Source organism: Lithobates pipiens, unplaced genomic scaffold (genome assembly GCF_037356315.1).
Source record: "Lithobates pipiens isolate NorthernLeopardFrog02 unplaced genomic scaffold, aLitPip1_a1.2 Scaffold_1, whole genome shotgun sequence".
NCBI classification, from domain to species: domain Eukaryota; kingdom Metazoa; phylum Chordata; class Amphibia; order Anura; family Ranidae; genus Lithobates; species Lithobates pipiens.
This window is the reverse complement of record NW_027507685.1, coordinates 108111732-108137758: the sequence shown is the minus strand read 5'-3', so window position 1 is coordinate 108137758 and position 26027 is coordinate 108111732. Positions and strand designations below refer to the sequence as shown.

At 46.5% G+C, this 26027-nt stretch overlaps 1 protein-coding gene across 1 annotated transcript in view; it reads right to left on the bottom strand.

The window, feature by feature from the left end:
* The window catches only part of CACNA1F (calcium voltage-gated channel subunit alpha1 F), a 287992-nt gene that overhangs the window by 6595 nt on the left and 255370 nt on the right, over window positions 1-26027 (bottom strand). The window contains exons 40-47 of the mRNA XM_077472367.1: window positions 15189-15291; window positions 14263-14364; window positions 9412-9542; window positions 9166-9270; window positions 8752-8984; window positions 6969-7091; window positions 4651-4811; window positions 2863-2969 (exon numbers count right to left, since the gene is read on the bottom strand). Of these exons, the coding sequence (XP_077328493.1) occupies window positions 2863-2969; window positions 4651-4811; window positions 6969-7091; window positions 8752-8984; window positions 9166-9270; window positions 9412-9542; window positions 14263-14364; window positions 15189-15291 (1065 nt within the window). The remainder of the gene's footprint in view (window positions 1-2862; window positions 2970-4650; window positions 4812-6968; window positions 7092-8751; window positions 8985-9165; window positions 9271-9411; window positions 9543-14262; window positions 14365-15188; window positions 15292-26027) is intronic.

Here is a 26027-nt window from a genome sequence, read left to right as displayed (position 1 = left end):
TAGATGTTTAACCTCTTCACTGCCAGCGTCACTAGTACAGTGACAGTGCATATTTTTAGCACTGATCACTGTATTAGTGTCAAAGTGACAAAATTGTCAGATAGTCCTGCTATAAGTCACTGACCACTACCATCACTAGAATAGAAAAAAAATTGAAATTCCATAAATATATCCCATAGTTTGCAGACGCTATAACGTTCACGTAAACCTATAAGTTATGCTTATTGGGATTTTTTTTTTACCAAACATATGTAGCAGAATGTACTTTGGTCTTAATTGATGAAGAAATTAGATTTTTTACATTTAGTAAAAAAGAAGTAAAGTAAAAAAGAAGTAAAATATATAATTTTTTTTTTTTAATAACTCAACACACAGCCATTGATGTCTAAACCACTGGTAACAAAAGTCAGTACACTCCTAAGAGAAAATGTCAAATTTGGCCCCAAAGTGTCAATATTTTGTATGGCTGCCATTATTTTCCAGCACTGCCTTAACCCTCTTGGGCATGGAGGTCACCAGAGCTTCACAGGTCACCACTGGAGTCCTCTTCCCGTCCTCCATGACGACATCACGGAGATAGTGGATGTTGGAGACCTTGCGCTCCTCCACCTTCCATTTGAGGAGGCCCCACAGATGATCAATAGGGTTTAGGTCTGGAGACATGCTTGGCCAGTCCATCACCTTTACCCTCAGCTTCTTTAGCAAGGCAGTGGTGGTCTTGGAGGTGTGTTTAGGGTGGTTATCATGTTGGAATACTGCACTGCGGCCCAGTCTCTGAAGGGAGGGGGTCATGCTCTGCTTCAGTATGTCACAGTACATGTTGGCATTGATGGTTCCCTCAATGATCTGTAGCTCCCCAGTGCCGGCAGCACTCATGCAGCCCCGGACCATGACACTCCCACCACCATGCTTGACTGTAGACAAGACACACTTGTCTTTGTACTCCTCACCTGGTTGCCCCCACACACGCTTGTCACCATCTGAACCAAATACGTTTATCTTGGTCTCATCAGACCACAGGACATGGTTCCAGTAATCCACGTCCTTAGTCTGCTTGTCTTCAGCAAACTGTTTGTGGCCTTTCTTTTGCATCATCTTTAGAGGAGGCTTCCTTCTGGGACGACAGCCATGCAGACCAATTTGCTGCAGTGTGCGGCATATGGCCTCAGCACTGACAGGCTGACCCCCCACCCCTACAACCTCTGCAGCAATGCTGGCAGCACTCATACGTCTATTTCCCAACCCAAAGACAACCTCTGGATATGACGCTGTGACCTCAACTTCTTTGGTGGACCATGACAAGGCCTGTTTTGAGTGGAACCTGTCCTGTTAAACCGCTGTATGGTCCTGGCCACTGTGCTGCAGCTCAGTTTCAGGGTCTTGGCAAACTTCTTATAGCCTAGGCCATCTTTATGTAGAGCAACAATTATTTTTGTCAGATGCTCAGAGAGTTCTTTGCCATGAGGTGCCATGTTGAACTTCCAGTGTGAGAGGGTGAGAGCAATAACACCAAATTTTACACACCTGCTCCCCATTTACACCTGAGACCTTGTAACACTAACGAGTCACATGACACCGGGGAGGGAAAATGGCTAATTGGGCCCAATTTGGACATTTTCACTTAGGGGTGTACTGACTTTTGTTGCCAGCGGTTTAGACATTAATGGCTGTGTGTTGAGTTATTTTGAGGGGACAGCAACTTTACACTGTTATAGAAGCTGTACACTCACTACTTTACATTGTAGACAAGTGTCATTTCTTCAGTGTTGTCACATGAAAAGGTAGATTAAAGCCGGGTTCCACCCTAAAGTGGAACTTCCGCTGATCGGAACCCTCCCCCCCTCCGGTGTCATAATTGGCACCTTTCAGGGGGGAGGGGGGTGTAGATACCTGTCAAAGACAGGTATTTACACCCACTTCCGGGCATAGACTCCCACGGGAGTCTATGCCTCTTCCTGTCCCTGCGCGCTGTCTGCTGGGACTCACACGGGTCCCAGAGACAGCGTGAACAATTCCTATTGCGCTGCGCGACTCGCGCATGCGCAGTAGGGAACCGGGAAGTGAAGCCGCATCGCTTAACTTCCTGATTCCCTCACCTAGAATGGTGGCGGCAGCAGCCAAGAGCCGGGCGATCGATCGGCCTCGGCTGCCGGCATCGCTGGACCCCAGGACAGGTGAGTGTCCATTTATTAAAAGTCAGCAGCTGCAGTATTTGTAGCTGCTGGCTTTTAATATTTTTTCCACAGTGCAATCCCGCTTTAAATATTTAAACAAAATGTGAGGGGTGTACTTACTTTTGTTAGCTACTGTATACACGCATGTGTGTTTGAGTTTTGGGGTGCACACCCTAATTCAATAGGCTGCGCCCACCTATGACCGTGTGGCCATATTTGGATAATGATATCAGCCACATGTGACTGCAGGGCAGGAAAGTTCCCCAGCCGTAGCTGAATGGGCTGATGGCCTTCTATAATATGACAGATTCCCGTGACTGTAGGCTGAACCTTCGCACATCACTAGCCTGGAGTAGGTGCTGCAGCAACATGGAAGAGAATTTATGTCACCATCACATTGTGCATCAGAACAAATGATGTGCAATTTTTTTCAGCCAGAGCTATAACTGTCCAATCAGCCGAGAGAATGAGAGAGGTGGGAGGGGAAGAGGTTATTGCTCTGACTGCGTGTGTGTAAAATTCAGCTTGGGCTACTGAGCTCTGTAAACAAGAGCCCATAATACATGCTAGAAGAGGCAATGGATGAGCACGGGGAGTGGATTTCAAGTGCTGGTAATTGATGGGGGGTGGGGTCCCAGGGATGGAACATGCGGGGTCGGCTAAACAGAAGGCAACAAATGATAGTTACTCTGGTTCGGCAGGGGGGTGCATTTTGATGGTATGTTCCTGGAATGGGGATATCGTCACAGCTTCCTTGTCTCTTCAGGCACTGAATGCTGAAAGCAGATTTATTTCCTGCAGAGAGAAGAGTATGATACAGACATGAGTTACACTGGTAAAGTTTAATCTGCTTATATCTTGCCTTTCTTGGTTCCCTCCCGTACCCCCCATCCCCCAATCAACATTATAATTACATTTTTTAATATATTTACGGCAGGGGGCTGTACACAGGTTCCTGAAAACATCACAGCCCCCCTCCCTCAGTACTCCTCTCAAGAGCCCTCAGTCCTGATGCAAGCCATGGGTTGGACGTTACATGGAATGCAAAGACATTGTAAACAGTACTTAGCCCGGGGCCTGCAAAAGACTCCCAATGAGGCTCTGTCATAAATGCCCAAGTCGTAAATAGTCTGGATGAAGCACAGAAAGACACCTCTGTGTTGCTAAGGTTTTGTTTTCTATACTGACGTACAGCTGAACTGCACAGAGTTGGGTTTCTTTCCAACTCCATAATTTCTACTACAATGACGTTACCTAGAACAGCGGTTCTCAACCTCGGGCCTCAAGTACCCCCAACAGGCCATATTTTGGGAATTTCTTTTAGATAAAATAGCTGTCCAAATTACCAAGCCATTCACTCTCGTTAAAAATTACCCGTGCAAGATAAAGGAAAAACCTGAAAACATGGTCTGTTGGGGTTACTTGAGGACCGAGGTTAAGAACCCCTGACCTAGAACATACCAACCAGTTAGACCCCAAACATGCCTATATTACAAGGCCCAGAAGGCTAATAAAACACATCAGAACACCTAAAAGATTATATATATATATATATATATATATATATATATATATATATATATATATTTTTTTTTTTTTAATATATATATATATATATAATTATAATATTTATTATATATATATATATATATATATATATATATATATATATATATATATATATATACATACACATACATACATATACATATACACATACACGCACACATATATATATATATATCATATTTATTGTCTAACAAATCGTAATTTCATTCTGCAAAACAATATGCTGGTTGTCAAATTGTGACAACAATTGACAGATGGAAATACAGATGTATTTAAAATAGTTGACATTGAAGCGGTAGTAAACCACTTCAATGCCAATCCTGTAAGACAATGGCATAATGTGCTAGTATGCAACTGCATACTAGCACGTTATGAAATGCTCACCTTAGAACTAAGTCCTCCAGCGGCGTGCCATGACTGCTGAAGGCGCTTCCATCTTCACTCTGTCTTCCTTCCGGGTTCGCGTCCTCCGGGCCATCTGATTGTCTGCCCCCGCGATGACGTGCCTGTGCGCGGGAGTCACAGACCGTTTTGCAGTTGCTTAGGTCTGCTTTGAATTATCCTTAGGTAGAGTGTTAGTTCACCTTTTACAAAAAGGTTAACTAACCCTTTAAATAAGAGAACTAGTAGGGCTGCCAGGATTCTGTTCTCATAGAAAAAACACACTGCCCACGTTGAAAACTTTGAAAATCCCTTTCGCCACAACACTTATAGATACAGAGATGAATTAGCACTTCATTTAATGAGTTTTTTTTTCTGCTTGTTCAGGAAATACATTAATACTGTGTTTATTATCTAGGCACCGGTTCACTCTAGACAAGGAACCGTTCCTTAAATCAACCGCAGTGTGTCTGCCTGGACAATTCTTCTTTCTGCATACAATGCACAGACATGGATTTCTCCTTACCTGGGGTAGGTGGTAGTAGCCTCCTGCGAGGAGGGGCTGCTCTGCCCTCCAGGGTGCCATTAGCCTGGGGAGCAGCAGGAGGTGGAGAAGGTGGTGGCTGAGCTTTATTCCTGTCTTCAGGAGACACCGGGCGCTTCATACTGTCGTCTGCACGCTGAATTCTGAAAGGGATAGCGGTAATAAAAAGAGTAAGGCAGAGTCTCTGTACACAACTATTATTCAACATTTATATCCAGGTTGGCATTTGGCATTACCACCACTCCTCCTGTATGGGGCCCGGGCCACCAGGGGGGGAGCCAGGCTGCAGGGTAAATCTTATTTGGGCAGGGAGGGGGATCTGCAGCTGAAAACCGGCTTCTTCTCCTCTCCCTCACGCCGGATTTCAGCTGCTGTAGAGAGCCATACAGTGAATCGGTTCCAGTAATTACCTCCTCCCCCCACGATCACCCTCCCTGTGAACCAATACACTTCCCTTTGCTGCCCAGGCCCCTTTGTGTGCCCCCTGCCCCCAACAGTGCTGCCGGCTTCCCTCCTTCATCTCCTTACTGCGGGTGGCTACAAGCACACAATAGGATCCTTCAGGATGGACAGTGGGGGGAAGGGGTCCAGTAATTGCCCCCCTGCAGCACTGACAACCCCCCCGCTCTGCACCATACATTTCCCCCTGCTGCCCGGGTCCCCCTGTGTGCCCCCCTATCCCCATAGTGCTGCCAGCTTCCCTCCATCTACTTCCTGCCGGTGGCTACAAGCACACAATAGGATCCTTCAGGATGGACACTGGGGGAAGGGTCCAGTAATTGCCCCCCTGCAGCACTGATTACCCCCCGCTCTGCACCATACGTTTCCCCCTGCTGCATAGGTCCCCTGCAGTGTTTATGAAAAGAAAGGATAAAAATAAAATAAATAAATAACAAAAATTATAATAATAATAAAAACGTATTATTATTATTATTTATTATTATTTTGTTCCGTTTGTTTAGATACGTTATTTTGGATAATTCACTAACAGTCACATTTGAAAGGAAATTCCAATACTTATAATTTATTAGTTAGTTATTTGCAAGTTAGTTATTATTTAGAATTTTTGGATTTATGTTCTTTCTAATTTTCAGATTTTTCTTTCTTATTTTCAAATTTTCAGATTTTTGAATTTCTGGATTTTTGAATTGTCGAATTTACAAATTTTTGAATTCAGAATTATGCTTCCACCTACTGCACAGGTCCCCCTGTGTGCCCCCACCCCTGCAGTGTTTATGAAAAGAAAGGAAAAAAAATAACAATAAATAATAAAAAATTATAATAATAATAATAATAATAAAAACGTATTATTATTTATTATTATTTTGTTTCGTTTGTTTAGATACGGCATTCGCTACTTTGGATAATTCATAACGTCAGATAAATTCGTATTCGTTACGTTCACTAACAGCCAAATTTGAAAGGAAATTATAATTTATTAGTTAGTTATTTGTTAGTTATTATTTCAAATTTTTAGATTTTCGTTCTTTCAAATTTTCGGATTTTCCTTTTCTTATTTTCAGATTTTCGAATTTCTGTATTTTCTAATTTACAAATTTTCAAATTCCAAATTACACTTCCCCCTGCTACCCAGGTCTAATACTTATAATTTATTAGTTAATTATTTGTTAGTTACTTAGTTATTATTTTGAATTTTCGTTCTTTCAAATTTTCGGATTTTCCTTTCACATTTTCGGATTTTTGAATTTCTGGATTCTAATTTACAAATTTTCAAATTCCGAATTATGCTTCCCCCTGCTGCCCAGGTCCCCCTGTGTGCCCCCCTACCCCTGCAGTGTTTATGAAAAGAAAGGAAAAATAAATAATAAATAACAAAAATTATAATAATAATAAAAACGTTTTATTATTATTTCATTCAATTTGTTTAGATACGGCATTCTTATTTCGGATAATTCATAACTTCAGATAAATTCGTATTTGTTACGTTTGCTAAAAGCCAAATTTGAAAGGAAATTACAATACTTATAATTTATTAGCAAGTTATTTGTTAGTTAGTTATTATTTCGAATTTTTGTTCTTTCCAATCTTTGGATTTTCCTTTCTAATTTACAAATTTTCGAATTACGAAATTTTTGAATTTATCAATTTTTGAATTTACTAATTTTCTAATTCCGAATTTACAAATTTTCTAAATCGGAAATTTTCAAATTTACAAATTTTCTAATTTACGCACAACGAATTTTAAATTTTCCGAAAAAAAAAAATCCGAATGAATGAAACGAAAACAAACGCATTTTTCGGTAGTGTGCATTGTCTACTCATTGGTAACATAGGCATACTTGTCCTTCTCCCTGCTGGGGCTGTAAACAGGTGAGGACATCTTGGCCCTTTGCTCGTCATCTGTGGCGGTCTCTTCTTGTTCATGTAGAGTGGGGGGTACAAATGTTCCATCGGAGCTCCTCCTGGGAATAACACACACACACACACACACACGTTCATTAGGAAGCATGAATAATAAGGTCACACTACGCTCTATGAATAGCTGACGCTTAGCTATGTGCGATCTGTGTGACTGCACAGCGTGCTATCCTATGTGGACGCACCCGCCCCCCATCCACATGCTAATGACATTTTTAAATAAAGATTTATTGTTTCTTTGATGATCCATATTTTATACATTTTTGGTCATATTATTATTATGTATTTTAATTTGTTTTATAGATTTATTATTGTGTAGCGACTGTTTCCAACCAATGGATGTCCGCCTTGATATCTAGTAGTGGGGACAATTATCATACCATATATTAGCGATTATTAATTAAAATGTTTTGATTTTTCCAAAATATGTAGTTTTCTCTATCCAGCATTTTCGTTTTTTGTTCCAGTAGCACAGAGGTATACTATCTGTTTAGTACAGTTCTTTCCGACTGTTGTTGACTTCGGGCTCTTTGGAGCGCAGGCTTGGTGGCTTTGGTGTCATTTCCGGAGCGCACATGTCTCTTCCGGCTCTTTGGAGCTCAGGCTTGGCGGCTTTGGTGTCATTTCTGAGCGCACGTCTCTTCCGCCTCTTTGGAACGCAGGCTTGGTGGCTTTGGTGTAATTTCCGGAGCGCACGTCTTTTCCGACTCTTTGGAACACAGGCTTGGTGGCTTTGGTGTCATTTCCAGAACGCACATGTCTCTTCTGGCCTTTTTGGAACGCAGGCTCGATCACCTTGGTCTCATTTCCAGAGCACACAAGCCTCGTTCCAGTTTCCTACCTGATTATAAATGGACAACTAACGATGATGTAGCCATGGTCCCCAGATGACGTCCATGACGACGAAAAGCGTAGGGGGTGCTGATCTATATGACGTCACTATGTCCCGATGGTTGGACATTGTGCTGGTTGGAAACGGTCATTTTTAATGAATCCTCCTCGCTGTCAGTAGACACAAATGCATTTTTGTAACCGATGTTTGTGAGTACATTGACGCTTTTATATTAAAGTACTTTAAACTTGACATACTGCGCAATGAAGTGTCTATGGTTATATTTATGTGAGAATTGATTGATCCTTGGGAAGGAGATCATACCTGATGATCTTAATGGTTTTGGACCTGGAGGAGACTCAAAGCCATATTTAAATAACGCTGGTTTGGCTGCTCTATCTGGTTTGGTAGCCCAACACATGGGGTACGGGTGAGTGCGTGTCCTCTCCATCGTTGGTGGCTTTCCGTTTAGCATCTATCGCTTTGGATCACTGTCATTGGAGTCATTTGGACTACGTGATGAGGCCCATTTCCCTGGGCCTCGTCACATCAACAGAGGGGCCAGAAGGTGGGAGCAGAGGAGGGACTTCCCATTTTTTTGGGGGTGTAGGCTGTTCCGACGCACCTCAGGGGGTGGAGGCGGGCTTGGGGGGGGCCCTGTCAGGAAGGCTGTACGGAGCCACATGATTTCTAACAGCAGTCCTGGCCATGCATGGCTTCCTGAAAACATCACAGCCCTCTGCCTCAGTACTCCTGCCAAGAGCTCTCTGTCCTGATGCAAGCAGTGGGCTGTCTCTTGGGAAAAAGGTTGCCTATCCTTGCCATAAAGCAATATCTTGTATAATAAATTAAAGAAAATAAAAACTGATTACCTGCGTGTGTTGAGCTGCCTTTTCTTCCCACTGGTGGCACTGGGCGGTGGTGGAGGTGTCAGGAGGCTGTCTTTTGAGCCACCACCGGATCGGTTAACCAAGGATGATCTACGAGGAGCTGGAGGCAGCTCATCACGTCCTCCAATGGAATTAGTAAGCGACAACACGGACGAAGAGAGACGTCCTTTGGTTAGGTCCGGTGCACTCTCACACAGGGTTGTTTCCTCTGCAGCCTAAAATACAAAATGAAGTGATATGGAATTAACCTTTAGGGTCAGTAGATTTGGTGTTTATCCCACTGTCCAACATATTACTCACCCAGCGTGCCATCCCCCTGAATTCGGAGATATCATCCTTCTCAAGCTCAAGGTCAGTAGATTTGGTGTTTACCCTACTGTCCAACATATTACTTACCTGGCGTGCCATCCCCCTGAATTCAGAGATATCGTCCTCCTCAAGCTCACACGATAGGGCTCTGCGGATCTCAGATCCCAGGTCCTGCAGACTCCTCAGTCCGGCCTTGGGTACAGATGAACAAGAGCAATAAGTAAGATACAGATAGTCAATCCAACTACAGGTCATGACACAAGGATAGGCCTTTAGGGTAGGTTAGGGCTAGGCTAATGTTCAGGTTAAGCAGTAGGGAGACAAGCTATGGACCTGTAGTGTGGTGGAATTGCTAGGTAGGTTCTCCGTTCCTAGAAGACCCTTCTCCTTCCTCCGGCGGAATTTACGGAAGTAATCCTGAATAAGGAAGGTGGCGTAAAACTTTCCCACGGTCACTTCTTCATCTGGAAAATGAGAAGACGACAATATTATTTTGTAGGAAAGTAAAAGCCTGTTAAAAAATTTGATGGGCTTCACCGAAAGTAAACGTAAAGTGGGCAGAACTTTTTTATTAGCTTACATAGGCTGTTTAAATTTCACAGGTTGGTAGAGTACCTTCCTCAATTGTAGAAAAAAAATATACAGTACATCAGATTTATATCATATTTTGCATCTACCAAATCGTAATTTCATTCTGCAAAACAATATCCACTTGCTGACCGCAGGCCAGTCAAGTTCCTCCACCCCAAACTCGCTCATCCATGTCTTTATGGACCTTGCTTTGTGCACTGGTCCAAATCATTTGGTGGAGGGGGGGAATTATGGTGTGGGGTTGTTTTTCAGGGGTTGGGCCTGGCCCCTTAGTTCCAGTGAAGGGAACTTTTAAGGTGTCAGCATACCAAGACATTTTCGACAATTTCATGCTCCCAACTTTGTGGAAACAATCTAGGGTGGAGGAACCTGACTGGCTTGCACCTCAACCCAAAAGAACATCTTTGGGATGAATTAGAGTGGAGACTGTGATCCAGGCCTTCTCGTCCACCAACAGTGCCTGACCTCACAAATGCGCTTCTGGAAGAATGATCAAACATTCCCATAGACACACTCCTAAACCTTGAAAGAGTGGAAGCTGTTATAGGTGCAAAGGGTGGGCCAAGTCAATATTGAACCCTACGGACTAAGACTGGGATGCCATTAAAAGTAGGTGTCCCAATACTTTTGAAAATATACTATAATATATATATATATATATATATATATATATATATATATATATAAAATCTTCTGTGAGCAGCAGCATGCCCAGCCCCCCCAATACTTACCTGAGCCCCCTCTCGATCCAGCATTGTGCACAAGAGCCTTGCTTCTCTGGGGACTCGCACTCCTGATTGTTTTTTGGCAGAAGCTGGAGCCATTTCGCGGCCCATTCACATAGTGTAGGCCATAGTGTGGAATCTTCAGTACCTTAAAAAATAAAGACACATCTATACTCACCTATATGACTGCAGCAGCGGCCCCCCTCCAGCTCTAAGTTGGTCATGCGATCGCTCAGTTCTCGGGTCCGCTCTGAGCACAGAGACGTGACTCGCACTGGGCACAGGACTACATAATACACAGAGCGCTGGGCACAGGACTACATAATACACAGAGGGCTGGGCACAGGATGGCATAATACACAGAGCTATGGGCACAGGACTGCATAATACACAGCGCCCAGTGCTCTGTGTATTATGCAGTCCTGTGCCCAGCGCTCTATGTATTATGCCATCCTGTGCCCAACGCTCTGTGTGTTATGCAGTCCTGTGCCCAGCGCTCTGTGTGTTATGCCGTCCTGTGCCCAGCGCTCTGTGTATTATGTAGTCCTACATAATACACAGAGCGCTGGGCACAGGACTACATAATACACAGAGCGCTGGGCACAGGATGGCATAATACACAGAGCTATGGGCACAGGACTGCATAATACACAGCGCCAAGTGCTCTGTGTATTATGTAGTCCTGTGCCCAGCGCTCTGTGTATTATGTAGTCCTGTGCCCAGTGCTCTGTGTATTATGCAGTCATGTACCCAGCGCTCTGTGTATTATGCCATCCTGTGCCCAGCAATTTGTGTATTATGCCATCCTGTGCCCAGCGCTCTGTGTATTATGCCACCCTGTGCCCAGCGCTCTGTGTATTATGTAGTCCTGTGCCTAGCGCTCTGTGTATTATGCCATCCTGTGCCCAGTGCTCTGTGTATTATGCAGTCCTGTGCCCAGCATTCTGTGTATTATGCCATCTTGTGCCCAGCGCTCTGTGTATTATGTAGTACTGTGCCCAGCGCTCTGTGTTTTATGCAGTCCTGTGCCCAGCGCTCTGTGTATTATGCAGTCCTGTGCCCAGCAATCTGTGTATTATGCCACCCTGTGCCCAGTGCTCTGTGTATTATGCAATCCTGTGCCCAGCGCTCTGTGTATTATGTAGTCCTGTGCCCAGCGCTCTGTGTATTATGCCATCCTGTGCCAAGCGCTCTGTGTATTATGCAGTCCTGTGCCCAGCGTTCTGTGTATTATGCAGTCCTGTGCCCAGTGCTCTGTGTATTATGTAGTCCTGTGCCTAGCGCTCTGTGTATTATGCCATCCTGTGCCCAGTGCTCTGTGTATTATGCAGTCCTGTGCCCAGCATTCTGTGTATTATGCCATCTTGTGCCCAGCGCTCTGTGTATTATGTAGTACTGTGCCCAGCGCTCTGTGTATTATGCAATCCTGTGCCCAGCGCTCTGTGTATTATGTAGTCCTGTGCCCAGCGCTCTGTGTATTATGCCATCCTGTGCCAAGCGCTCTGTGTATTATGCAGTCCTGTGCCCAGCGTTCTGTGTATTATGCAGTCCTGTGCCCAGCGCTCTGTGTATTATGCAGTCCTGTGCCCAGTGTTCTGTGTATTATGCCATCCTGTGCCCAGTGCTCTGCGTATTATGCAGTCCTGTGCCCAGCGCTCTGTGTATTATGCAGTCCTGTGCCCAGAGCTCTGTGTATTATGCAGTCCTGTGCCCAGCGCTCTGTGTATTATGCCGTCCTGTGCCCATCACTCTGTGTATTATGCAGTCCCGTGACCCAGCGCTCTGTGTATTATGCCACCCTGTGCCCAGCGCTCTGTGTATTATGCAGTCCTGTGCCCAGTGCTCTGTGTATTATGCCATCCTGTGCCAAGCGCTCTGTGTATTATGCAGTCCTGTGCCCAGGGTTCTGTGTATTATGCAGTCCTGTGCCCAGCGCTCTGTGTATTATGCAGTCCTGTGCCCAGCGTTCTGTGTATTATGCAGTCCTGTGCCCAGCGCTCTGCGTATTATGCAGTCCTGTGCCCAGCGCTCTGAGTATTATGCAGTCCTGTGCCCAGCGCTCTGCGTATTATGCAGTCCTGTGCCCAGCGCTCTGTGTATTATGCAGTCCTGTGCCCAGCGCGCTCTGTGTATTATGCCGTCCTGTGCACAGCGCTCTGTGTATTATGCAGTCCTTTGCCATTTGCCAAAAGAAAATAGAAAAATATTTCCCCAGATTTAATTTTAAAAATCCGGTCATTTTAAAGTCTTCTTTTTTTTTTTCAAACCATGGCCTGCATTATGCAGCCCATTCTTGAAATGCAGGCCCACGCATGAGGCCTTACCTTCTAGAGTTCTTATAAAGGTCTTCAGAGGACCCTTCCTGCTGAACAGAGCGGAGCATCTAGCAGTGCAGGCACCATGGCGGGAGAGGATTTAAAGCCTTCTTTCCCAGGTATGGGTTTTCTCAGTACAGTGACGGGGTTGTTTGAAGCCAACACACAGCCAGGCGACTAGCATTTTCAGAACGGCAGTAGCTTTATTTCAATCATGGCTGTGCATTGGTTGTGTTATTGGAAACCCAATGATCTATTGCAGACGGCTGTTCTGATTGCACAGCTGCAAATCGAAAAATCTCCTAAAACTTTTTTTTTTTTGTAGTTTTTTGTAAATATGATCTCTTACAATCTCCACCTCTATGCAGAGCTTCACAATGCCAGAAAACAGCGACAACTCTCCACCAATCACTGCCCTGGGTGTGAGTGAGATAAGGAGCTTAATAGATCATTTATGAGATTGTTTGGGTGACTTTTCTCTATTTTGTACTACTCCCAGGAGATTACTGTAATGGGATTACCCCTTGCATCATTTGCCTGATAATCTGCTGTAATTTCCCATGTCAGGGATTGCCACGTCAGGGGGGGGGGGGAGGGGGGGGGTTAAAAATCTCAGAGAATACAGCAGAATGCTAGTTAAAAAAAAAAAAAAAAACATAATGAAAAAAAATAAAATAAACAAAAAATGTTTGCTGCAATACTCACCTTCAATCCAGAGCTTTCTTCTCTGCAGCACTCACGTTTTCTTTCTTCTACAACACTCACTTTCTGCCACAAGATGTCTTCAGTCTTCCAGGTTGAATGAAGGCTGATGTCTATCAATCAACTATATTTGAGTCCTGTCCCCCCAGCCAAATGCTGGACCTTGAAGAGGAACTTCAGCCTCCTCTCCTCTAGAAATATCTCCTGATCAGGAAAATTCTGGACCGACCAGACAACGATCGTTATATCCATGGAAGCTCTGAGAAAATAAAACCCTTTCCCCTTGCAGTGGGTCCCAGTCACCAGAATAGGTCCCAGTCCCCAAAATGGGTCCCAGTCCCCAAAATGGGTCCCAACCCCCAGAAGAGGTCCCAGTCCCCAAAATGGGTCCCAGTCCCCAGAAGAGGTCCCAGTACCCAGAATGGGTCCCAGTACCCAGAATGGGTCCCAGTCTCCAGAATAGGCCCCAGTCTCAAGAATAGGCCCCAGTCTCAAGAATGGGTCTCAGTCCCCAGAATAGGTTCCCAGTCCCCAGAATAGGTTCCCAGTCCCCAGAATAGGTTCCCAGTCCCCAGTCCCCAGAATGGGTTCCCAGTCCCCAGAATGGGTTCCCAGTCCCCAAAATAGGTCCCAGTCCCCAAAATAGGTCCCAGTCTCCAGAAAACCTGCTGGTTTTGCCTAGGGGATGATGCCCTAATCTCTCTGATGTCATCCTGAACAATGCAGGACCGGCAGGTTTGCCGAGTTGACTTTCCATTGGCTTTTATTGATGGGATTGTTTTTTGCTCTCCCATAGCCATATGTTAGTCAGTCTAACGGTCTCCCGATCCATTCACTTTTATTCAGCTCACCTTCGGGCGGCGGAATGACCTCATCCAATATTTTCTGTTTCGTCCTCTTCCAGATCTTCTTAATAACGGCTCTCAGCTCTTCATTAGCAGCTTCCAGATTCCCTGAAAAGAGAAAACAAATTTCATAAATCTGGAGAGGCCTCTAAATTTAGAACAAGGCCAAACAAAAAGAGAAAGCTGCAGAGGAGAACACAATTCCCATCACTCGTCTATGGGGGGGTCTCAAATCTCCATACCCAGGGTCCTATCATTGGTATCAGTGGGAGGAATAGTGCACCATCATTGGTATCGGTGGGAGGAATAGTGCCCCATCATTGGTATCAGTGGGAGGAATAGAGTCCCATCATTGGTGTCAGTGGGAGGAATAGTGCCCCATCATTGGTATCAGTGGGAGGAATAGTGCCCCATCATTGGTGTCAGTGGGAGGAATAGTGCCCCATCATTGGTATCAGTGGGGGGAATAGTGCCCCATCATTGGTATCAGTGGGGGGAATAGTGCCCCATCATTGGTGTCAGTGGGAGGAATAGTGCCCCATCATTGGTATCAGTGGGAGGAATAGTGCCCCATCATTAGTGTCAGTGGGAGGAATAGTGCCCCATCATTGGTGTCAGTGGGAGGAATAGTGCCCCATCATTGGTATCAGTGGGAGGAATAGTGCCCCATCATTGGTGTCAGTGGAAGGAATAGTGCCCCATCATTGGTGTCAGTGGGAGGAATAGTGCCCCATCATTGGTGTCAGTGGGAGGAATAGTGCCCCATCATTGGTATCAGTGGGAGGAATAGTGCCCCATCATTAGTGTTTGTACTCAGACTTTCATGACGTGCCGTGTATATTGAATGTATTTCATTTTCTGCTCTCAGTGAATGGACACAATAAGAATCCTTGAACAGACACCGGGATGGGTTTCCAGAGAACTCATCACACCTTCAGTTTTGATCCTCAGTGACGTCCTCACCAGGGCAAACAGGGTGGCATTGAAGGTCACAGTACCATCCGAATTCAGAGGCATATTCATGGCAACCAGTCTCTGCAAGGACAGGCAACAATGGGATAAAATTTAAATCCGGCAGTCAGAGTACTAAAGACAAAATATAAAGAACAGCGGCAAAGAGTTCTGAACAACCATTTTCACTGAAGTCCTGCCCCTTTTGACACCAAAACACACCAAGGGGCCCATTTGTAAAAATAAATAAAAAAAAAAAAAAATTAGCCATGTGAACAAACACTGTAATTTGACAAATGCGATTATTTGCTATGATTGACAGCTCCATCTAGTGCCCATAATATGGTATTTACCTGAAATACCGCAATCAGGAAAATACCGTCTTATGGTCACTAGATGGAGCTCATAATATTAACAAATACACTATATTGTCAAAAGTATTGAGACACCTGCCTTTACACACATGAACTTTAGTGGCCTCCCAGTCTTAGTTCCGTGGGGTTCAATATTGGGTTGGCCCACCCTTTGCAGCTATAACAGCTTCAACTCTTCTGGGAAGGCCGTTCACAAGGTTTAGGAGTGTGTCTATGGGGCTGTTTGACCATTCTTGCAGAAGAGCATTTGTGAGGTCAGGCACTGATTTTGGATTAGAAGGCCTGACTCGCAGTCTCCGCTCTAATCCATCCCAAAGGTGTTCTATCGGGTTGAGGTCAAGACTATGTGCAGGCCAGTCAAGTTCCTCCACCCCAAACTCGTTCATTCATGGTGGTCCTGGGACAATGGTGGTGTTCTACTGGGTAGACTTGACCAGGGTAAGAGTGGAATGATCGGAGAGGTTGATGTTGGATGAGAAGGCCTGGCTCACAGTCTCCGCTCTAATTCATCACCAAAGGTGTTCTATCGGGTTATGGTCAGGACTCTGTGCAAACCAGTCAAGTTCCTCCACCCTAAACTAGGATCAGGGCCGTCTTTATTGTTGTGGGGCCCAAAACAGCTGCCTCATACTTGCCAACTATCCAGGTTTAAATTTCCTTGTGCCTTGAATTTTTTTTCCTGTGATGAGTCCCAATATCTCAGTGTGAAGTGCTGGTACTAATGCTGCCCAGCTCTGCCCTATTGTGTGCAGATGACTCAGCTGCAGACCCTGTGTTTACATGTAAATAACCGGCATTAGTATGTAAATAGGGGCGACAATACTAAGTAAATAGCTGTGGCTGGCAGCATTTATATGTAAATAAAGGGGGCATTCCAATGTATATCATGCTTCCCTGCTGTGAGGAGGTGATGTGCTGTAACCTCTAGCAACTAATCAGTGAGCCGTAATGTGTGCTGTAACCTCTAGCAACTAGCCGGTAAGCAGTAATGATATTCTGTAACTGCTGGAAACCAATCGCAATTGCTGCCTGATCTGATACAAACTGATTTTAAGTCTAGCTGCTATTTATTGTATGTCTCAGAGTAGGTGGAGAGGGAAACTGCATGGGGGGGGGCCCCAAGAAAAATTTTGCCCAGGGTCCAATCTATATTAAAGACGGCCCTGACTAGGATGTCGGCATACCAAGACATTGTGCATAATTTTACGCTCCTAACTTTGTGGGAACAGTTTGGGGATGGCCCCTTCCTGTTCCAACATGACTGCGCACCAGGGCACAAAGTAAGGTCCATAAAGACATGGATGAGCAAGTTTGGGGTGGAGGAACTTTACTGGCCTGTACAGAGTCTTGGCCTCAACCCGATAGAACACCTTTGGTGATGAATTAGAGTGGAGACTGCGAGCCAGGCCTTCTCGTCCAACACCAACCTCTTTGATCAGGCCACTCTTACCCTGGTAAAGTCTACCCAGTAAAACACCACCTTTGTCCCATGACCAGGGCAGGACTTACCATTGGGCTTGACTGGGCTCAAGCCCATGGGCCCCACCCAATAGGGGGCCCCGCTGAGATTCATAGCCGAGTGTACTCGGCTTGGCTCCACTCACAGTTATGCCCAGTCTCACCCTATGATGGACATAACACAGGGACTGGGTGTGACTGTGAGCCACGTACACTTGGCCACTCTCGGCTCTGCTTGGGTCTGCGAGAGGACCCGAAATCCCCCGAGAGCTGCCGAGATACACAGGACTCTGTATCTCATCTGCGCCATTTTTAAACTTCAAGACTGCAATGACAAGGCGGCAAATTACACTGGGGCAAGGCTGCAAATGATAAGGCTACACTGACAAGGCTGCAGTGACACTGGACAAGGCTGCAGATGGACACCGATAAGGCTGCATTGATGGGCATTTAAATGTAAGTTTCTTCCTTAAAATTCCCTCTTAAACTTGGGGTGCGTGTTATACATCGGCGCATGTTATACGCGATAAATATGGTAATGTATAGAAGGTAGGGCCCGAAAGTGACTCAAGCCCAGGGGCCCCCACCACCCTAAGTCCTGCCCTGCCCATGACCACCATGGATGAGCGAGTTTGGGGTGGAGGAACTTTACTGGCCTGCATAGAGTCCTGGCCTCAACCCGTTAGAACACCTTTGGGATGGATTAGAGCGGAGACTGCGAGCCAGGCCTTCTCGTCCAAGATCAGTGCCTGACCTCACAAATGCTCTTCTGGAAGGATGGTCAAACATTCCCATAGACACACTCAAAACCTTGTGGAGCCAGGCCCTCTCGTCCAACACCAACCTCTTTGATCATATAACTCTTTCCCTGGTCAAGTCTACCCAGTAGAACACCACCATTGTTCCATGACCACCATGGATGAGCGAGTTTGGGGTGGAGAAACTTTACTGGCCTGCATAGAGTCCTGGCCTCAACCCGATAGAACACCTTTGGTGATGAATTCGAGCAGAGACTGCGAGCCAGGCCTTCTCGTCCAAAATCAGTGCCTGACATGACAAATGGGTTTCTGGAAGAATGGTCAAACATTCCCATAGACACACTCCTAAACCTTGTGGAGCCAGGCCCTCTCATCCAACACCAACCTCTTTGATCATATCACTCTTTCCCTGGTCAAGTCTACCCAGTAGAACACCACCATTGTCACATGACCACCATGGATGAGCGAGTTTTGGGTGTAGGAACTTTACTGGCCTCAACCCGATAGAACACCTTTGGTGATGAATTAGAGTGGAGACTGCGAGCCAAGCCTTCTTGTCCAACACCAACCTCTTTGATCATGCCACTCTTACCCTGGTCAAGTCTACCGAGTAGAACACCACCTTTGTCCCATTACCACCATGGATGAATGAGTTTGGGGTGGAGGAACTTTACTGGCCTCAACCCGATAGAAAACCTTTGGTGATGAATTAGAGCGGAGACTGCGAGTCAGGCCTTCTTGTTCCAACATCAGTACCTGACCTCGAAAATGGGATTCTGGAAGAATGGTCAAACATTTCCATAGACACACTCCTAAACCTTGTGGACGGCCTTCCTAGAAGAGTTGAAGCTGCAAAGGGTTGGTCAACTCAATATTGAACCCTACGGACTAAGACTGGGATGCCATTAAAGTTGATGTGTGTGTAAAGGCAGGCATCCCAATACTTTTGACAATAATGTGACACCTGGTTGAATGCTTGAGACAATCCCACAGCAAATTCTTTTATAGGTGGGACCCACAAGTGTTGGCCAAGCCATGAGTGAAAGGATTTGCATACTCAAAAGTAAGGCGCATGCTGATAGATTAAAAGAAAGGAAAAGCCGGAGTTTTCAGTATGTTGGCTAGTAAGATGCATGGAAGAACGACTCCCCACCAGCAAGATGACTATGATGACCCACAAGCCGTCTGTAACATGCATGCAAATAGGACATAAACTTATTTTACCAAATCTGGAGCCGGTAGAAGACCTGGAAGTGTAATACGGTCATGTTAGCAGAGCAGCTACTAATTGCAAAAAGAAGAGATTAAAGGGAAGTTTTTATTTAGTAAGTTCATCCCAATTCTGTATATATGAGAGCACAGCATGGTCAGTTCTGTAGCTATGCCTGCTCTCCTGCAATGATCAGACCCCCCACTCCCCCACAGCCATTCACTGGGAAGATAAGTGTGCTGCTGTTTCTCCTCCCCCAGCTCTTCTGCAGGTGAGAACAGAGGGTATGTGATCACTTCCAAAAAAGGAGGGGAAAAAAAAGGTATTTATATTGTTTTTTTTTTTCCTTAAATATCTACAAACAAATGTTTTACACCTTTCGTTTATATTGAATGGGTTGTTTTACGCTTTAGGCCTTCCTCTAGACTAGGGCTCTCCAAATTTTCCAAACAAAGGTCCAGTTTACTGTTCTTCAGACTTTAGGGGGGCCGGACTGTGGCCATCAGGAGTACAAAGTGTACCGGTGTCAGCGGAAGGAATTTTGCCCGGTGTCAGCGGAAGGAATTTTGCCCCATCATTGGTATCATTGGGCCCCATTGTTGGCATCATTGGAAGGAATTGTGCCCCATCATTGGGCCCCATTGTTGGTGTCATTGGAAGAAATTGTTCCCCATCATTGCTGTCATTGGGCCCCATCGTTGGTGTCATTGGAAGGAATTGTGCCCCATCATTGGTGTCAGTGGGCCCCATTTCTGGTGTCCTTGGGAGGAATTGTGCCCCATCGTTAGTATCATTGGGCCCCATTGTTGGTGTCTTTAGGAGGAATTGTGCCCCATCATTGCTGTCATTGGAATGAATTGTACCCCATCATTGGTGTCACTGGGTCCCATTGTTGGTGTCATTGGAAGGAACTGTGCCCCATCATTGATGTCATTGGAAGGAACTGTGCCCCATCATTGATGTCATTGGAAGGAACTGTGCCCCATCATTGGTGTCATTGGACGGAATTGTGCCCCATCATTTGTGACATTAGGCTCTATTGTTGGTGTCATTGGGAGGAATTATGCCCCATCATTAGTATCATTGGGTCCCATTGTTGGTGTCCTCGGGAGGAACTGTGCCCCATCAATGGTGTCATTGGAAGGAATTGTGTCCCATCATTGGTGTCATTGGGCCCCATTGTTGGTGTCGTCGGGCGGAACTGTGCCCCATCATTGGTAGGAATTGTGCCCCATCATTTATGACATTGGGCCCCATTGTTGGTGTCGTCAGGAGGAATTGTGCCCCATCATTGGTGTCAGTGGAAAGAATTGTGCCCCATCATTGGTGTCATTTGGCCCCATTGTTGGTATCATTAGTAGGAATTGTGCCCCATCATTGGTGTCATTGGAATGAATTGTGCACCATCATTTGTGACATTGGGCCCCATTGTTGGTGTTGTTGGGAGGAATTGTGCCCCATCATTAGTATCATTGGGCCCCATTGTTGGTGTCGTCAGGAGGAATAGTGCCCCATCACTGGTGTCATTGGAAGGAATTGTGCCCCATCATTGGTGTCACTGGGCCCCATTGCTGGTGTCATTGGGAGGAATTGTGCCCCATCATTGGGCCCCATTGTTGGTGTCATTGGGAGGATTGCACTTCATCATTGGTGTCATTGGGCCCCATTGCTGGTGTCATTAGGAGGAATTGCACCCCATTATTGGTGTCATTGGGCCCCATTGTTGGTGTCATTGGGAGGAATTGTGTCCCTCATTCATGTCAGGGAATAAAATAGCACCCCAAAGGGCCAATTAATTTGGATTTGGAGACCACTGCTCTAGACGCAGGGACCTCCAAACCACGGCCCTCCAGCTGTTGCGGAACTACACATCCCACGTGGCATTGTAAACCTCTGACATTCACAGACATGACTAGACATAATGGGAAATTGTGGTTCCTGAACTGGAGGGTCGTAGTTTGGAGACCCCTGATTCTAGAAGAACCTTTTCCTCAATCATTTTACCCCTGAGGAACCCTTAAAATAACTTTCAGGTCCCATAAAACCCCGACCTAAACCCATTCATTTGTGGTCAGTTGGAAAAGTGCCCCCTTTACAGTAGAGTGATGCCACCATTACAGACAGCTAAAAAGATTACCGATGGCCCAAGAAACTGGTGCAGGCACCATCACATAGGAGGTCAGCCCTAGCCTAACCACTTCTGGACCCCCTGCCTACAAAGTACAGCACATGGGCGGCCCATACAGGCAAGGCAAAGTCACTAGCCTCTTCCGGGGTACAGGGAGCACACATGCATGCCCCTCCCCCTGTCCACACCCAATGTGATTCTACACAGTGGGATTCTGTCAGCAGGTACCAGCCAATGATTCATGGCTGGGACCTGCTGATCGGCTGTGTCCAATGACAGTCCAGAGCTCTGTGTTGCCAATCAACACTTAGCTCTCTGTATAGAGCAGGCATGTCCAAAGTCCGGCCCGCGGGCCAATTGCGGCCCGCGGTCCGGTTTTGAACGGCCCGCCTGGTTATTTAAACATATACATCTTTTGTGGCCCCCGACAATCTCCCAGCGCCGGGGTCACAAAAGATATATAGTCCGGCTGCCTTGGAGGGAGGAGGCAGGACGAGTGCCATGCACACAGGCTGAGAATTTCCTGTGTACATGGCAGCTGTAATAGGAAGTCCCATCTCTGCCATTGGACGACTTTTCTGTCCATCAGAGGAGGCGGGACTTTCTCTTAAAGGGGCCGTTGTGTAAACAGGAAATTCTCCTGTAGGATGTCTTTGGCGCTCGTCCTGCCCTCCATGGCTGCACTGATGGTAATGGTGGCTGCATTCCTGGCAATTGCAATTGTGGGGCTGCATTCCTGGCAATGGTGAGTGAATTCCTGGCAATGGTGGCTGCATTCCTGGCAATGGTGGCTGCATTCCTGGCAATGGTGGGTGAATTCCTGGCAATGGTGGGTGAATTCCTGGCAATGGTGGCTGCATTCCTAGCAATTGGGGGTGAATTCCTGGCAATGGTGGCTGCATTCCTGGCAATGGTGGCTGCATTCCTGGCAATGGTGGCTGCAATGGTGGCTGCATTCCTGGCAATAGTGGGTGTATTCCCGGCAATTGTGGGGCTGCATTCCTGGCAATAGTGGGTGCATTCCCGGCAATGGTGGGGCTGCATTCCTGGCAATAGTGGGTGCATTCCTGGCAATGGTGGGGCTGCATTCCCGGCAATGGTGGGGCTGCATTCCCGGAAATGGTGGGGCTGCATTCCCGGCAATGGTGGGTGCATTCCCGGCAATGGTGGGGCTGCATTCCTGGCAATGGTGGGTGCATTCCCGGCAATGGTGGGGCTGCATTCCTGGCAATAGTGGGTGCATTCCCGGCAATGGTGGGGCTGCATTCCCGGCAATGGTGGGGCTGCATTCCCGGCACTGGTGGGGCTGCATTCCCGGCAATGGTGGGGCTGCATTCCCGGCAATGGTGGGGCTGCATTCCCGGCAATGGTGGGGCTGCATTCCCGGCAATGGTGGGGCTGCATTCCCAGCAATGGTGGGGCTGCATTCCCGGCAATGGTGGGGCTGCATTCCGTGCAATGGTGGGGCTGCATTCCGTGCAATGGTGGGGCTGCATTCCTGGCAATGGTGGGGCTGCATTCCTGGCAATGGTGAGTGAATTTCTAGCAGTGGTGGGTGCATTCCTGGCAATGGTGAGTGAATTTCTAGCAATGGTGGGGCTGCATTCCTGGCAATGGTGGGTACATTCCTGGCAATGGTGGGCACTGCATTCCTAGCAATGGTGGGCGCTGCATTCCTAGCAATGGTGGGGCTGCATTCCTGGCAATGGTGAGTGAATTTCTAGCAATGGTGGGGCTGCATTCGTGGCAATGGTGGGTACATTCCTGGCAATGGTGGGCACTGCAATTCTAGCAATGGTGGGCGCTGCATTTCTAGCAATGGTGGGCGCTGCGTTCCTGGCAATGGTGGGCGCTGCGTTCCTGGCAATGGTGGGTGCTGCGTTCCTGGCAATTGTGGGTCTGCAGATGGGCACTGACCCTTATTTTGCTTCAGTTCTTTATTTAAAATTAAAAAAAAATTTCCTGAAGCTTCCCTCTTAAAGTGAAGGTGCGTGTTATACCCCAAAAAATACGGTGTATCCAAATAATTCACTTGAGTTCATCTCTTCACCACACACAGCCACAAAGGCATGAGAATTCTTGTTGGGTAGTGTATTAGTGCTCGGCCGAACACACTTAGACCGAATTTTAATGGTTCAAAGAATGTCAGGCAAAATGGTCGGCCCTCGAGCATGTTCAGTTCATCAAATCTGGCCCTCTTTGAAAAAAGTTTGGACACCCCTGGTATAGAGGGTACGATCTCTCTGTTTATTCTCCCTGCAAACAAAGTGATTTTCTTAGTAAAAAGCGGCACACTTTACACACATTAACACTTGCTAGGCATACAAATTTAAAGCGATTGTAAACGATCACCTTATAAAACAACTAATTTCATTTAACCGCTTCCTGCCCGCCCTATAGCCGAATGACGGCCTTAGGGCGGGCAGCTTCCCTCGCCTGGCCGTCCCTGGACGGCCTGGTGTTTACTTCCGCAATGCGCGCCGCCGCGGGCGCGCATCGCGGAAGTTCTGTGTTTGCCGTGTCCCCCGGGGACAGGCAAACACAGATCGCTGTAAACGGCCAATCACAGCGGCCGTTTACAGCGTGATCGGCGTGTCCAATGGGAGATGATCTCATATGTAAACATATGAGATCATCTCTCAGCGCCGCTCTCCCTCCTCACACAGACAGCGTGTGAGAGGGGAGAGAAGAACGGCTGCAGCAGCCGTCAGTGTACAAAAGAAAAAAAAAAAAAAAAAGTAAAAAAAAAGTTTAAAAAAAAGTGCCATCCTCCCCCAGAGCCATCCTCCCCCAGTGCCACCCCCCCCCAGTGCCATGCCCCCCCCAGTGCCATCCTGCCCCAGTGCCATCCTGCCCCAGTGCCATCCGCCCCAGTGCCATCTCCCCCAGTGCCATCCTGCCCAGTGCCATCCTGCCCCAGTGCCATCCGCCCCAGTGCCATCCACCCCAGTGCCATCCACCCCAGTGCAATCCACCCCACCCCAGTGCCACCTGCCCGCAGTGCTATCTGTCCCCAGTGCCACCTGTTGTCAGTGCCATTTGTCCCCAGTGCCATCTGTCATCAGTGCCACGTATAAGTGGCATCTGTCATCAGTGCCACGTGTTATTAGTGCCACATAGTGCCATCTGTCATCAGTGACACGTATTAGTGCCATCTGTCATCAGTGCCACGTATCAGTGCCATTTGTCATCAGTGCCACCTGTCAGTGTCACGTGCCATCTGTTGTCAGTGTCACGTGTCATCAATGCCACTTATCAGTGCCATCTGTCATCAGTGTCACGCGTCATTGGTGCCACGTATTAGTGCCATCTGTCATCAGTGGCACGTATTAGTGCCACGTATTAGTGCCACGTGTCATCAGTGCCACATATTAGTGCCACGTGTCATCAGTGCCACGTATTAGTGCCACGTGTCATCAGTGCCACGTATTAGTGCCACGTGTCATCAGTGCCACGTATTAGTGCCACGTGTCATCAGTGCCACATATTAGTGTCATCTGTCATCAGTGCCACGTGTCATCAGTGCCACGTATAAGTGTCATCATTGCCACGTATCAGTGCCATCTGTCATCAGTGTCACGTGTCATTGTCCTGGTGCTTCAAAAGTGTAATAAATAGTCAACAAGTTAGATGTGTAATTTATGCTTCTAGAACACGTGATGGCGCTCCCTGCATGTTGGGCCTCTCTATGTGGCCAGGCTGTGAAAAAGTCCCACACATGTGGTATTGTAATACTCAGGAGGAGTAGCAGAATTTTTTGGGGGGTGTCATTTGTGGTATACACATGCCACGTGAGAGAAATAACCTATTACAATGACAATTTTGTGGAGAAAAATAAAGAAAATGAAAAATCTTCATTTTGCAAAGAATTGTGGGAAAAAAATAACAACATCAAAAAGCTCACCATGCCTCTTACTAAATACCTTGGAATGTCTACTTTCCAAAAAGGGGTCATTTGGGGGGTATTTGTACTTTCCTGACTTGTTCGGGTCACAAGAAGCGAGATAGGCCACCAGTACATCAGATGTGATCAATTTTGTGCGATTCGCACCACAGCTTGTAGACTCTCTAACTTTCACAAAGACCAAATAATATCCACTAATTTGGGTTATTTTTACCAAAGATATGTAGCAGTATAAATTGTGGCCAAAATTTATGAAGAAAAATTAATAATTTACATAATTCTGTCACAGAAACAAAGAAATATGCGTTTTTTTTCCAAATTTTCGGTCTTTTTTCATTTATAGCGCAAAAAATAAAAACCCCAGAGGTGATCAAATACCACCAAAAGAAAGCTCTATTTGTGGGAAAAAAAGGACACAAAATTCATTTGGGTACAGTGTTGCATGACTGAGTAATTGTCATTCAAAGTGTGAGAGCACCGAAAGCTGAAAATTGGTCTGGGCAGGAAGGGTGTTTAAGTGCCCAGTAAGCAAGTGGTTAAAGTAGAAATGAAATACAAAACACTTTTGAATAGATATGAAAAAAACATTCAAAATACCTTTTTGTTCCGTTTTTTTTTTTATAAGTGATCACATTCCCTTTGTTCTTAGCTGCATAAGAGCTGGGAGGGGGGGGGGGGGCAGCAGTACACTGAGCTTTCCAGTGAATGGCTGTGCAAGGGGGGTGGGGGTGTGTCAGCACAAGTCTGATCATTAAGGAGAGCATACTGATTGCCAAGCATAGCTAGAGCACCACGGTGTGCTCTTCTGCTTAGTGTGGTCAGCAGTGGCGGCCGGTGCTCAATATTTTTTAGGGGGGGCGGCAAACTAATGATATCAGCCCCCCCATTTGGGAGACGAACAGGAAGGTGGCTATCCCCACCTGCGGGAGACGGAAGGGAAGGCACTGATCCCCCCTGTGGGAGATGGATGCGAAAGCGGCGATCCCCA